A 14969-nucleotide genomic window follows, 5' to 3' on the forward strand; every position below is an offset into this window, starting at 1 on the left:
TTGTAGTTTGACAGCGATGACCACGGAGGTGAGGTCTTTATCAAGCTCCTTCAACATGATCAGCTTCTTCAGCGTCAGGTTGAACAGCCTGGAGAACACAGGAAGGAAACACTGAGAAACATGTACAAACAACATTATAGGAACGTTAGATTAACCACTTAAACAATATGGTACCGAACACGTCCCCGAGAAGACAGGAGGGAGACACAGGTACAAACAACATTCTAGGTTAATTCATGGTACAGAACACACTGTCACTGACAGAAAACCCCATTACATCACATCAGATGTACCATTATGGTATAGGTTACACTGTCACTGACAGAAAACCCCATTACATCACATCAGATGTACCATTATGGTATAGGATACACTGTCACTGACAGAAAACCCCATTACATCACATCAGATGTACCATTATGGTATAGGATACACTGTCACTGACAGAAAACCCCATTACATCACATCAGATGTACCATTATGTTATAGGATACACTGTCACTGACAGAAAACCCCATTACATCACGTCAGATGTACCATTATGGTATAGGATACACTGTCACTGACAGAAAACCCCATTACATCACGTCAGATGTACCATTATGGTATAGGATACACTGTCACTGACAGAAAACCCCATTACATCACATCAGATGTACCATTATGGTATAGGATACACTGTCACTGACAGAAAACCCCATTACATCACGTCAGATGTACCATTATGGTATAGGATACGCTGTCACTGACAGAAAACCCCATTACATCACGTCAGATGTACCATTATGGTATAGTATACACTGTCACTGACAGAAAACCCCATTACATCACATCAGATGTACCATTATGGTATAGTATACACTGTCACTGACAGAAAACCCCATTACATCACGTCAGATGTACCATTATGGTATAGGATACACTGTCACTGACAGAAAACCCCATTACATCACGTCAGATGTACCATTATGGTATAGTATACACTGTCACTGACAGAAAACCCCATTACATCACGTCAGATGTACCATTATGGTATAGTATACACTGTCACTGACAGAAAACCCCATTACATCACATCAGATGTACCATTATGGTATAGGCTACACTGTCACTGACAGAAAACCCCATTACATCACGTCAGATGTACCATTATGGTATAGGATACACTGTCACTGACAGAAAACCCCATTACATCACGTCAGATGTACCATTATGGTATAGGATACACTGTCACTGACAGAAAACCCCATTACATCACATCAGATGTACCATTATGGTATAGGGTACACTGTCACTGACAGAAAACCCCATTACATCACATCAGATGTACCATTATGGTATAGGATACACTGTCACTGACAGAAAACCCCATTACATCACGTCAGATGTACCATTATGGTATAGGATACACTGTCACTGACTACTCCATTTTTACAGAGAAGGAAGGGACCTTTCATTAGCTTTTCCAACTGCTATTAAAGACACAGCTGAACAAAAACTCAGAAAGGTAAGTCAACACCTCAAAGATACGCACTGCAGCTGATCAGGATGCTTCCAGAAACCCGGCAAACAAACCCATCACAACGACAGCATGTCTGACAATACCGGGCTTATTGTTTCCAAAATATTACAGGAAAGACTGTAAATGGAGGCTAGACCTCACCCACTCCCCCTCAGCCCTCCCTACACACTCAGTCCTCACCCTCCCCACTCACACTGAGTCCTCACCCTCCCCACTCACACTCAGCCCTCACCCTCCCCACTCACACTCAGTCCTCACCCTCCCTACTCACTCAGTCCTCACCCTCCCCACTCACACTGAGTCCTCACCCTCCCCACTCACACTCAGTCCTCACCCTCCCCACTCACACTCAGTCCTCACCCTCCCTACTCACTCAGTCCTCACCCTCCCCACTCACACTGAGTCCTCACCCTCCCCACTCACACTCAGTCCTCACCCTCCCCACTTACACTCAGTCCTCACCCTCCCCACTCACACTCAGTCCTCACCCTCCCCACTCACACTCAGTCCTCACCCTCCCCACTCACACTCAGTCCTCACCCTACCCCCACTCACAACTCAGTCCTCACCCTCCCCACTCACACTCAGTCCTCACCCTCCGCACTCACACTCAGTCCTCACCCTCCCCACTCACACTCAGTCCTCACCCTCCCCACTCACACTCAGTCCTCACCCTCCCCACTCACACTGAGTCCTCACCCTCCCCACTCACACTCAGTCCTCACCCTCCCCACTCACACTCAGTCCTCACCCTCCCCACTCAACACTCAAGTCCTCACCCTCCCCACTCACACTCAGTACCTCACCCTCCCCACTCACACTCAGTCCTCACCCTCCCCACTCACACTCAGTCCTCACCCTCCCCACTCACACTCAGTCCTCACCCTCCCCACTCACAGTCAGTCCTCACCCTCCCCACTCACACTCAGTCCTCACCCTCCCCACTCACACTCAGTCCTCCCTACCCACCCTCCCCACTCACACCCACTTAGCCCCCCTCCCCTCCCATCTTACCCTCAGCCCCCCTCCCCTCACCTGGCTGCTCCCCCACCCCTCCTCCTCCCAACAACAGAACAGTCCAACCAGAAGGTCAGTGTGTTGAATTATTTACCTCTGGGGCCTCAGAGGCATAACGTAAACCAAACATTTGCCAGGACAGAGAGATGGAAAGAGAGAGGACACACAGACAGACAGACCGACAGACAAACTAGACAGAGACAGACAGACAGACAAACTAGACAGAGACGGGCAGACAGACATACAGAGACAGGCAGACAGACATACAGAGACAGGCAGACAGACATACAGAGACAGGCAGACAGACATACAGAGACAGGCAGACAGACAGAAAGAGACAGGCAGACAGACAGAGACAGGCAAACAGACAGAAAGAGACAGACAGAGACAGAGGCAGACATACAGAGACAGGCAAACAGACAGAAAGAGACAGACAGAGACAGAGGCAGACATACAGAGACAGGCAGACAGACAGAAAGAGACAGGCAGACAGACAGAGACAGGCAAACAGACATAAAGAGACTGACAGAGACAAAAACAGACAGAGACAGGCAGACAGACATCAGGGATAATGTGGCCTGGACACATCAGGGTAATGATTGTCCAAAGAACCAGTTAGTGGAGCCATACCCCAACCCTCTAGTCACTTTGTGTAGGTTTGAAAGGGTCAGTCAGATAAATATAAGCCAGCTATAATTAGGACTGGATAAGTACATGGTAATACGAGCTACAATCTGCCCTCTGATAGGTGGAAATGATCCCAACCATTCAGATCTAGTACAACTAGGGTGTAGAGGGTAGGGTGATGGGAGTAGGATGTATGGAGTAGGGGATAGGGAGTAGGGGATAGGAGGTAAGGGGAGGGTGTAGGGAGAAGGGGGTAGATAGAGGATAGGGGATAGGGAGTAAGGGGTAGGGTGTATGGGGTAGATAGAGGATAGGGAGTAGGGGATAGGGAGTAGGGAGAAGGGAGTAAAGGGTAGGGTGTAGGGAGAAGGGGGTAGATAGAGGATAGGGGACAGAGAGTAGGGGGTAGGGAATAAGGGGTAGGGTGTAGGGACTAGAGGATAGACAGAGGATAGGGGACAGGGAGTAGGGTATACGGAGAAGGGAGTAGGGGATAGGAAGCAGGGAGGAGGGGATAGGGAGTAGGGGATAGGAAGTAGGGGATGGGGGATATGAGGTGGGGAGTATGGATGGATTTGGGACTGGTCATAAAAACACGGGGTTGGGATTGAGGACAGTTAGAATACTGCCATGGACAGGAGGTTGAGGACAGTTAGAATACTGCATGGACAGGAGGTTGAGGACAGTTAGAATACTGATATGGGCAGGAAGTTGAGGACAGTTAGAATGCTGCCATAGACAGGAAGTTGAGGACAGTTAGAATGCTGCCATGGACAGGAAGTTGAGGACAGTTAGAATGCTGCCATGGACAGGAAGTTGAGGACAGTTAGAATACTGATATGGACAGGAAGTTGAGGACAGTTAGAATGCTGCCATGGACAGGAAGTTGAGGACAGTTAGAATGCTGATATGGACAGGAAGTTGAGGACAGTTAGAATGCTGCCATAGACAGGAAGTTGAGGACAGTTAGAATGCTGCCATAGACAGGAAGTTGAGGACAGTTAGAATGCTGCCATGGACAGGAAGTTGAGGACAGTTAGAATGCTGCCATGGACAGGAAGTTGAGGACAGTTAGAATACTGATATGGACAGGAAGTTGAGGACAGTTAGAATGCTGCCATGGACAGGAAGTTGAGGACAGTTAGAATACTGATATGGACAGGAAGTTGAGGACAGTTAGAATGCTGCCATAGACAGGAAGTTGAGGACAGTTAGAATGCTGCCATGGACAGGAAGTTGAGGACAGTTAGAATGCTGCCATGGACAGGAAGTTGAGGACAGTTAGAATACTGATATGGACAGGAAGTTGAGGACAGTTAGAATGCTGCAATGGACAGGAAGTTGAGGACAGTTAGAATGCTGCCATGGACAGGAAGTTGAGGACAGTTAGAATGCTGCCATGGACAGGAAGTTGAGGACAGTTAGAATGCTGCCATGGACAGGAGGTTGAGGACAGTTAGAATACTGATATGGACAGGAAGTTGAGGACAGTTAGAATGCTGCAATGGACAGGAAGTTGAGGACAGTTAGAATGCTGCCATGGACAGGAAGTTGAGGACAGTTAGAATGCTGCCATGGACAGGAAGTTGAGGACAGTTAGAATACTGATATGGACAGGAAGTTGAGGACAGTTAGAATGCTGCCATGGACAAGAAGTTGAGGACAGATAGAATACTGATACGGACAGGAAGTTGAGGAGAGTTAGAATGCTGCCATGGAGAGGAAGTTGAGGACAGTTAGAATGCTGCCATGGACAGGAAGTTGAGGACAGTTAAAATGCTGCCATGGACAGGAGGTTGAGGACAGTTAGAAATACTGATATGGACAGGAAGATGAGGACAGTTAGAATGCTGCCATGGAAAGGAAGTTGAGGACAGTTAGAATGCCTCCATGGACAGGAAGTTGAGGACAGTTAGAATGCTGCCATGGACAGGAAGTTGAGGACAGTTAGAATGCTGCCATGGACAGGAAGTTGAGGACAGTTAGAATGCTGCCATGGACAGGAAGTTGAGGACAGTTAGAATGCTGCCATGGACAGGAAGTTGAGGACAGTTAGAATGCTGCCATGGACAGGAAGTTGAGGACAGTTAGAATGCTGCCATGGACAGGAAGTTGAGGACAGTTAGAATGCTGCCATGGAAAGGAAGTTGAGGACAGTTAGAATGCTGCCATGGACAGGAAGTTGAGGACAGTTAGAATGCTGCCATGGACAGGAGGTTGAGGACAAGTAGAATACTGATATGGACAGGAAGTTGAGGACAAGTAGAATACTGATATGGACAGGAAGTTGAGGACAGTTAGAATACTGATATGGACAGGAAGTTGAGGACAGTTAGAATACTGATATGGACAGGAAGTTGAGGACAAGTAGAATACTGATATGGACAGGAAGTTGAGGACAGTTAGAATACTGATATGGACAGGAAGTTGAGGACAAGTAAAATACTGATATGGACAGGAAGTTGAGGACAAGTAGAATACTGATATGGACAGGAGGTTGAGGACAGTTAGAATACTGATATGGACAGGAAGTTGAGGACAAGTAGAATACTGATATGGATAGGAAGTTGAGGACAGTTAGAATACTGATATGGACAGGAAGTTGAGGACAAGTAGAATACTGATATGGACAGGAAGTTGAGGACAGTTAGAATACTGATATGGACAGGAAGTTGAGGACAAGTAGAATACTGATATGGACAGGAAGTTGAGGTATGGTTCCAGAAGAAAGACATGCAGAACATTAAAACACCAGACTGTCTGAGGGTTGATGATCAGTGTGCTATTCCATCATTCTATTGATTCATTTAACCTTTATTAAATAAATTGAGGATGAATCATGACAAGGTAGTTTATCAAGAACATCCTACTTACTTCCTGTTAATATTCATTATGAACTATGACCAAACATTTCTATTCTATCTTTATTTAACTAGGCAAGTCAGTTCGGAACATATTCCTATTTTCAATGATGGTCTGCCTTGTTCAGGGGCAGAACGACAGATTGTCACCTTGTCAGCTTTGGGATTCGATCTAGCAACCTTTCGGTTTCTGGCCCAACGCTCTAACCACATGGAGTATCATCAAAAATGTCCATGAAATTACAAAGTGAGCATACTAAAAAACCTCCACCACGTCAATTTGAATTACAGACAGTCCACAGCCATGAGCCAAATTCATAATAAAGTCTCCTGTATGGAGGCCCATATTCACAGTGTCTCAGAGTAGGAGTGCTGATCTCGGGTCAGGTCCCCCTCTGTCCATATAATAATACTAATTATCATTTAAAACGATAACTGATCCTAGATCGGCGGTCCTACTCTGAGACGCTTTGTGAATACAGGCCCTGTATGCCTAAGCTTTACTACGACAGCTCTCTCCTGCTCTCTCCAAGCGTGAGACTATGTCTGCCTCTCTCATCGACTGTCTGTCTGTATATGAGGCTTCTACCTTAGAGAGACATCACTCTCTGATAGCATACCCCAACTATCAACTCTCTCTCTTTCCCTTCTCTCTCTCTCACTCTCCATCTCGCTCTCAATCTCTGGGTTCTCTCTCTCCATCTGCCTCTCTCGCTCTTTCTCGCTCCCCTCCCAGTCTCCTGACACTAGGGTCAGACTGACTTGTAAAACACAAAGGATCCCTGTTCTCATAAATGTTACTCTCCGTGTGTGTGTGTGTGTGTGTGTGCATACATGCATGCGAGTGCCATGAGTTTTAGCCACCTGCCTGTTGAAATACTACAGAAAATACCTGTGTTTTATACAGCTAAGTTAACACTAAATTCATTCTAAATGTACAGCTAAATTAATACTAAAATTAATCTAAATGTACATCTAAATAAATCTAATCTCTTCTCTCACTGATATGTATTCTAAAGTCTTAGGCATCTGTCTGCAACAACATAAATCCCCTATTTTGACGTATGAAGCACAGATCAATTTGAAATAGTGCCGGAGTGAAATGAGGCTTGTGAACAATACAAAGCCGTTAGATTAATTCTCCTTCACGGCTTTAGTAGAGAAAGGAATGAATATGGATGAAACTGTGAAATTACACACACACACACACACACACACACGGCTATTAGAGGAGGTTTAAATTCCTGATTGTGGCTTTCAGGGGCAAGTGCAATATGGTTCCCTTGGTAACAGAGACTAGCATGGAACATGACCTTGCTGTGTCATCCGTTTCATACAAGACACACACATACCTTCCCTCCTGTGCATGTTCTCAATCATTCTGCCTGACCTTCAGAAAGCCCCCCCCCCCCCTCTTTGTCTGTCCTCCATATATAGGTAATATGGTACCGTTTGGAACACATCCGTACACCTGTTGTCTTCAACAGTCAGGGGGAAAGACAAGCACACAGTTTAATTCTTACAGTCCGGGCTTCAAACCCACTAACTCTCCTTCAAACCTCTGACCTCTGGCCGTGTGCTGGGGGATTGGTGTACCGTTGCCTGGTTCCTTCAGTGTGGAGTCCAAAAGGGGGTAGAGCCTACCCATAAGCCTCTTGGGGGATTTGAAAAATGAAAAGGGCACCATGTCAGGATTCAAGCTATCAGTCCCAGCCACCACCATCCTTTCACACACAAACTCTTCACAGAAAGGCTTCTTCAATGGGTGTGAGGTGACAGCCATGGAACGAGAGGAGGGAGGAGGAGGGTGGAGGACAGTAAACGACATGAAAAATGGCCCAGGTTCTGAGCCATTTTGATGGGAAACTGACAACAATTTTAAAATAGAACTGTTAAAGTCTAACGAATGCATGTATCAAGGGAAAACCACTGTGGAGATGAAGATGTCTGCTGTTGTTGTTGTTGTTGGGAAGACACGCTGTAACATCTATTTCAATTCCCCTATTTAATACAGTAGCAACGTCAGTATAACCCAGTGTAGTGTTGTCCTGTAGGGACACAACACATGACATATTTAATACAGTCAGTATAACCCAGTGTAGTGTTGTCCTGTAGGGACACAACACATGACATATTTAATACACTCAGTATAACCCAGTGTAGTGTTGTCCTGTAGGGACACAACACATGACATATTTAATACACTCAGTATAACCCAGTGTAGTGTTGTCCTGTAGGGACACAACACATGACATATTTAATACAGTCAGTATAACCCAGTGTAGTGTTGTCCTGTAGGGACACAACACATGACATATTTAATACAGTCAGTATAACCCAGTGTAGTGTTGTCCTGTAGGGACACAACACATGACATATTTAATACCAGTACTGAACTGTACAGTTCTCATGTATTCTGGAATTCGTCAAATATAAAGCTCAGCTGAACTAAAATCCCCGGTTTGGTGTCAGAATTGACTAGACGTCACCGTTATGTTTAGTGCTGTGACGATTGTGGAATTTTGGGTAACGATTAATTGTCATGCACATGGCCACAGATATTGTCATAATTGTCATTTTTGTTGAAAAAGTGTGTAATACTGTAACGTTCGTCGTTGGGAGAAAGAGAGGACCAATGCGCAGTGTGGTAAGTGTCCATATTGAGTACACTAAACAAAATAACAAAGGAGAATGACCGAAACAGTCCTGTCTGGTGTAGACACAAAACAGAAAACAATCACCCACAACTCAAGGGTGAAAAACAGGCTACCTAAGTATGGTTCTCAATCAGGGACAACGATTGACAGCTGCCTCTGATTGAGAACCATACCAGGCCAAACACAGAAATACCAAATCATAGAAAAACTAACATAGACAACCCACCCAACTCACGCCCTGACCATACTAAAACAAAGACATAACAAAAGAACTAAGGTCAGAACGTGACAAATACATCATAATGCATCTCAAAAAAATGAGCTCTGACAAACCTAATGTAAACAACACAGCTCTGACAAACCTAATGTAAACAACACAGCTCTGACACACCTAATGTAAACAACACAGCTCTGACAAACCTAATGTAAACAACACAGCTCTGACAAACCCAATGTAAACAACACAGCTCTGACAAACCTAATGTAAACAACACAGCTCTGACAAACCCAATGTAAACCACACAGCTCTGGCAAACCTAATGTAAACAACACAGCTCTGACAAACCCAATGTAAACAACACAGCTCTGACAAACCCAATGTAAACCACACAGCTCTGGCAAACCTAATGTAAACAACACAGCTCTGACAAACCCAATGTAAACCACACAGCTCTGGCAAACCTAATGTAAACAACACAGCTCTGACAAACCTAATGTAAACAACACAGCTCTGACAAACCTAATGTAAACAACACAGCTCTGACAAACCTGATGTAAACAACACAGCTCTGACAAACCTAATGTAAACAACACAACTCTAACAAACCTAATGTAAACAACACAGCTCTAACAAACCTAATGTAAACAACACAGCTCTAACAAACCTAATATAAACACAGCTCTGACAAACCTAATGTAAACACAGCTCTGACAAACCTAATATAAACAACACAGCTCTACCAAACCTAATGTAAACAACACAGCTCTAACAAACCTAATGTAAACAACACAGCTCTAACAAACCTAATGTAAACAACACAGCTCTGACAAACCTAATGTAAACAACACAGCTCTGACAAACCTAATATAAACAACACAGCTCTGACAAACCTAATGTAAACAACACAGCTCTAACAAACCTAATGTAAACAACACAGCTCTGACAAACCCAATGTAAACAACACAGCTCTGGCAAACCTAATGTAAACAACACAGCTCTGACAAACCTAATGTAAACAACACAGCTCTGGCAAACCTAATGTAAACAACACAGCTCTGACAAACCCAATGTAAACAACACAGCTCTGACAAACCCAATGTAAACCACACAGCTCTGGCAAACCTAATGTAAACAACACAGCTCTGACAAACCCAATGTAAACCACACAGCTCTGGCAAACCTAATGTAAACAACACAGCTCTGACAAACCTAATGTAAACAACACAGCTCTGACAAACCTAATGTAAACAACACAGCTCTGACAAACCTGATGTAAACAACACAGCTCTGACAAACCTAATGTAAACAACACAACTCTAACAAACCTAATGTAAACAACACAGCTCTAACAAACCTAATGTAAACAACACAGCTCTAACAAACCTAATATAAACACAGCTCTGACAAACCTAATGTAAACACAGCTCTGACAAACCTAATATAAACAACACAGCTCTACCAAACCTAATGTAAACAACACAGCTCTAACAAACCTAATGTAAACAACACAGCTCTAACAAACCTAATGTAAACAACACAGCTCTGACAAACCTAATGTAAACAACACAGCTCTGACAAACCTAATATAAACAACACAGCTCTGACAAACCTAATGTAAACAACACAGCTCTGACAAACCTAATATAAACAACACAGCTCTGACAAACCTAATATAAACACAGCTCTGACAAACCTAATGTAAACAACACAGCTCTGACAAACCTAATGTAAACACAGCTCTGACAAACCTAATGTAAACACAGCTCTGACAAACCTAATGTAAACACAGCTCTGACAAACCTAATGTAAACACAGCTCTGACAAACCTAATATAAACACAGCTCTGACAAACCTAATGTAAACACAGCTCTGACAAACCTAATGTAAACAACACAGCTCTGACAAACCTAATGTAAACACAGCTCTGACAAACCTAATATAAACAACCCAGCCCTGACAAACCTAATGTAAACAACATAGCTCTGACAAACCTAATGTATACAACACAGCTCTGACAAACCTAATGTAAACACAGCTCTGACAAACCTAATGTAAACAACACAGCTCTGACAAACCTAATGTAAACAACACAGCTCTGACAAACCTAATGTAAACAACACAGCTCTGACAAACCTGATGTAAACAACACAGCTCTGACAAACCTAATGTAAACAACACAGCTCTGACAAACCTAATGTAAACAACACAGCTCTGACAAACCTAATATAAACAACACAGCTCTGACAAACCTAATGTAAACAACACAGCTCTGACAAACCTAATGTAAACAACACAGCTCTGACAAACCTAATGTAAACAACACAGCTCTGACACACCTAATGTAAACAACACAGCTCTGACAAACCTAATGTAAACAACACAGCTCTGACAAACCTAATGTAAACAACACAGCTCTGACAAACCTAATGTATACAACACAGCTCTGACAAACCTAATGTATACAACACAGCTCTGACAAACCTAATGTAAACAACACAGCTCTGACAAACCTAATGTAAACAACACAGCTCTAACAAACCTAATGTAAACAACACAGCTCTGACAAACCTAATGTATACAACACAGCTCTGACAAACCTAATGTAAACAACACAGCTCTGACAAACCTAATGTAAACAACCCAGCTCTGGTGACACCCGTCTCAAAAATGAATGGTTCTGACCACTTCAAACGTTTGGAAATGAAGCTTCTCCTCTCAACGGTGCCGTTCTGCTCATAAAATGACCATCAACTTTACCCACTTCACGTAAAAATTTAAAACTGCTATTGGGTAAATGATATCTATAAAGTTGAATCCCCCTTGTCCTAAAAATGAATATGTATTAAGACGATTATAACGACTATTAGTTCATGGTTATTGTCCATAATTGTCTGTTACACGATTATATAATAATTGTACCAGCTCCAGTTATGTTATGGTTAAGAAGAGACCAACGCAGACAGTTATCAATGGGTTGTGTTAAGATAGACAGTTATTGATGGGTTGTGTTAAGATGGACCAACGCAGACAGTTATCAATGGGTTGTGTTAAGATGGACAGTTATCAATGGGTTGTGTTAAGATGGACAGTTATCAATGGGTTGTGTTAAGATGGACAGTTATCAATGGGTTGTGTTAAGATGGACAGTTATCAATGGGTTGTGTTAAGATGGACAGTTATCGATGGGTTGTGTTAAGATGGACCAACGCAGACTGTTATCATTGGGTTGTGTTAAGATAGACAGTTATCGATGGGTTGGGTTAAGATGGACCAACGCAGACTGTTATTATTGGGTTGTGTTAAGATAGACAGTTATCGATGGGTTGTACATATCTTGCTGAGAAGTCACCAACGGCCATTCTATCAGCAAACAGCGCTCTGACTGATGTGGAGCTACTGTTCTCCATCATTCTATCAGCAAACAGCGCTCTGACTGATGTGGAGCTACTGTTCTCCATCATTCTATCAGCAAACAGCGCTCTGACTGATGTGGAGCTACTTTTCTCCATCATTCTATCAGCAAACAGCGCTCTGACTGATGTGGAGCTACTTTTCTCTGGTAAAATGCCACTTCAAGCAAAACATTAATAAATGTAGCTGGCTATGATAAACATTCAAAATATGATTGCCATGCATATGTTTTGCAAAAAATACTTAGCCTTTTCATTGTAAGCTCATTTAGTTGTGTGGCTGCCAGCCAAATAGCTGCTTCTGTTGTCATCTGATTAACATTAAGCTATTTTCTTCCGAATGCACTAAAGTATTTTCAGAGAAAACTGTAATTGCATGCCACTGATCACTCTATTGAAGCAAAACAACACTGTTGACTTTTAATATAAAACGCAGGTGACATTTGTTGATGGTTTACGTTTCAAAATGCAGATTTCTGAACTCTAAAGCGACCCCTGCACAGCTATAAGCTTTCATAACACAGCTATAAGCTTTCATAACACAGCTATAAGCATTCATAACAGCTACAAGAATTCATAACACAGGTATAAGCATTCATGACACAGCTATAAGCATTCATGACACAGCTATAAGCATTCATGACACAGCTATAAGCATTCATAACACAGCTATAAGCATTCATAACACAGCTATAAGCATTCATGACACAGCTATAAGCATTCATAACACAGCTATAAGCATTCATGACACAGCTATAAGCATTCATGACACAGCTATAAGCATTCATGACACAGCTATAAGCATTCATAACACAGCTATAAGCATTCATGACACAGCTATAAGCATTCATAACACAGCTATAAGCATTCATGACACAGCTATAAGCATTCATGACACAGCTATAAGCATTCATGACACAGCTATAAGCATTCATGACACAGCTATAAGCATTCATAACACAGCTATAAGCATTCATAACACAGCTATAAGCATTCATAACACTTCACAGCTCCCTTTACCAACCAATAAAACACAAATGCTCTACAAAGCATTTATAATCCATTACACATCTCATAGTGAATGTTTCTGATGTAGCATTAGCTGTGGAGGCTGTCACGCTTTAATAGCTGGGTGCTCTGCCATATATGACAATGACTTCAAATGAAATCCCAAGTTCCAGAAACATTGGGAAACTCCAAAAAAACTCCAAAAAACGTTCTTTAAAAAAAGGACACCTCATTTCACCTTTTTATTTTCGGGCCAAACAGAGGAACGTGATTCGGCAGTGCTGCCTTTATCAGAGCATCAAGAGATCAGCAGTGTTAGCGGTTAGCCTAGCAGCAGACGGGCTGGGGAGATGGGCTGGCCCTGGCGATTGGGATCTTATCAATGTTTGTCTAACACCTGCAAAACACATCATAGATTATGGCAGGACGTATATGGAGAGATAGTGTCTGTTTCCTGTCCGCTTCACATGGACGGCTGCAAGGCAATAAATGAACACACACAGCGGCACACATCATCTAATAGAAAAACACATCACACACTGATGGCCTCATCATAGACAAGGGAAGGCAGATCAACTAAAGACAAGGTCACACGTAGAAAAAAAGGCACACAAACACCAGATAATTACAGTGGTGCTAATCAGTATGCATGTACACTTGACTGCACCCAGACTGGGTTGTGAGTCTGTTAGCCCCTGTAGTGCCAGAGAGATGGGGAGAGAGAGCGAGAGAGAGAGAGAGTGACAGGGAGAGATTAAGAGATACACTGGGAGAGACAGAGAGAGAGACAGAGAGCCAGAGAGAGACAGAGAGCCAGAGAGAGAGAGAGAGAGAGAGAGAGAGAGACAGGAAGAGAGAGACAGGAAGAGAGAGACAGGGATAGGGTTGAAAAGGGTCGGACACCTTTTTCCATTTACCTTCCGGTAAATTTCCGTAATTTCGTTAAGCCCAGGAATTTTGGGAATTTTGCGTAAATTCAATCAAAAAAAGTGAGCTTATAACAGTGAACCTTTTTTGTGGGATACACATAAGGCAATTCTTTTGTCTACAAGAGCACAGACACAAGGGACAACAGACACATCGGTCTCTACATTGCAGATGAGCTGAAGGCAGTCATCAATGACCTTGGACCACAGAAGGTATTTGCACTGGTGACAGACAATGCTGCGAACATGAAGGCTGCTTGGTCTAAAGTGGAGGAGTCCTACCCTCACATCACACCCGTTGGCTGCGCTGCTCATGCATTGAATCTGCTCCTCAAGTACATCATGGCACTGAAAACAATGCATACACTCTACAAGAGAGCCAATGAACTGGCTAGGTATGTGAAGGGCCATCAAGTTATAGCAGCAATCTACCTCACCAATCAAAGTGAGAAGAATAAGAGCACCACATTGAAGTTAGCCAGCAACACCCGTTGGGGTGGTGTTATCATCATGTTTGACAGTCTCGTGGAGGGGAAGGAGTCTCTCCAAGAAATGGCCATATCACAGTCTGCCGATATGGACAGCCCCATTAGAGGATCCTCCTGGATGATGTATTTTGGGAGAAAGTGGTTAGCAGCCTGAAACTCCTGAAACCTAGTGCTTCTACAACTGCATTGCTTGCTGTTTGGGGTTTTAGGCTGGGTTTCTGTACAGCACTTTG

At 43.3% G+C, this 14969-nt stretch overlaps 1 protein-coding gene across 1 annotated transcript in view; it reads right to left on the minus strand.

Annotated features, from left to right (window-relative positions):
* Positions 1 to 14969, minus strand: part of LOC109906210 (phosphofurin acidic cluster sorting protein 1) — a gene marked incomplete in the record, with an annotated part of 76271 nt that overhangs the window by 17998 nt on the left and 43304 nt on the right. Inside the window, 1 exon segment of the mRNA XM_031791851.1 lies at positions 1 to 88. Coding sequence (XP_031647711.1) covers positions 1 to 88 — 88 coding nt within the window.

Source organism: Oncorhynchus kisutch, linkage group LG16, assembly GCF_002021735.2.
Source record: "Oncorhynchus kisutch isolate 150728-3 linkage group LG16, Okis_V2, whole genome shotgun sequence".
Taxonomy (NCBI): domain Eukaryota; kingdom Metazoa; phylum Chordata; class Actinopteri; order Salmoniformes; family Salmonidae; genus Oncorhynchus; species Oncorhynchus kisutch.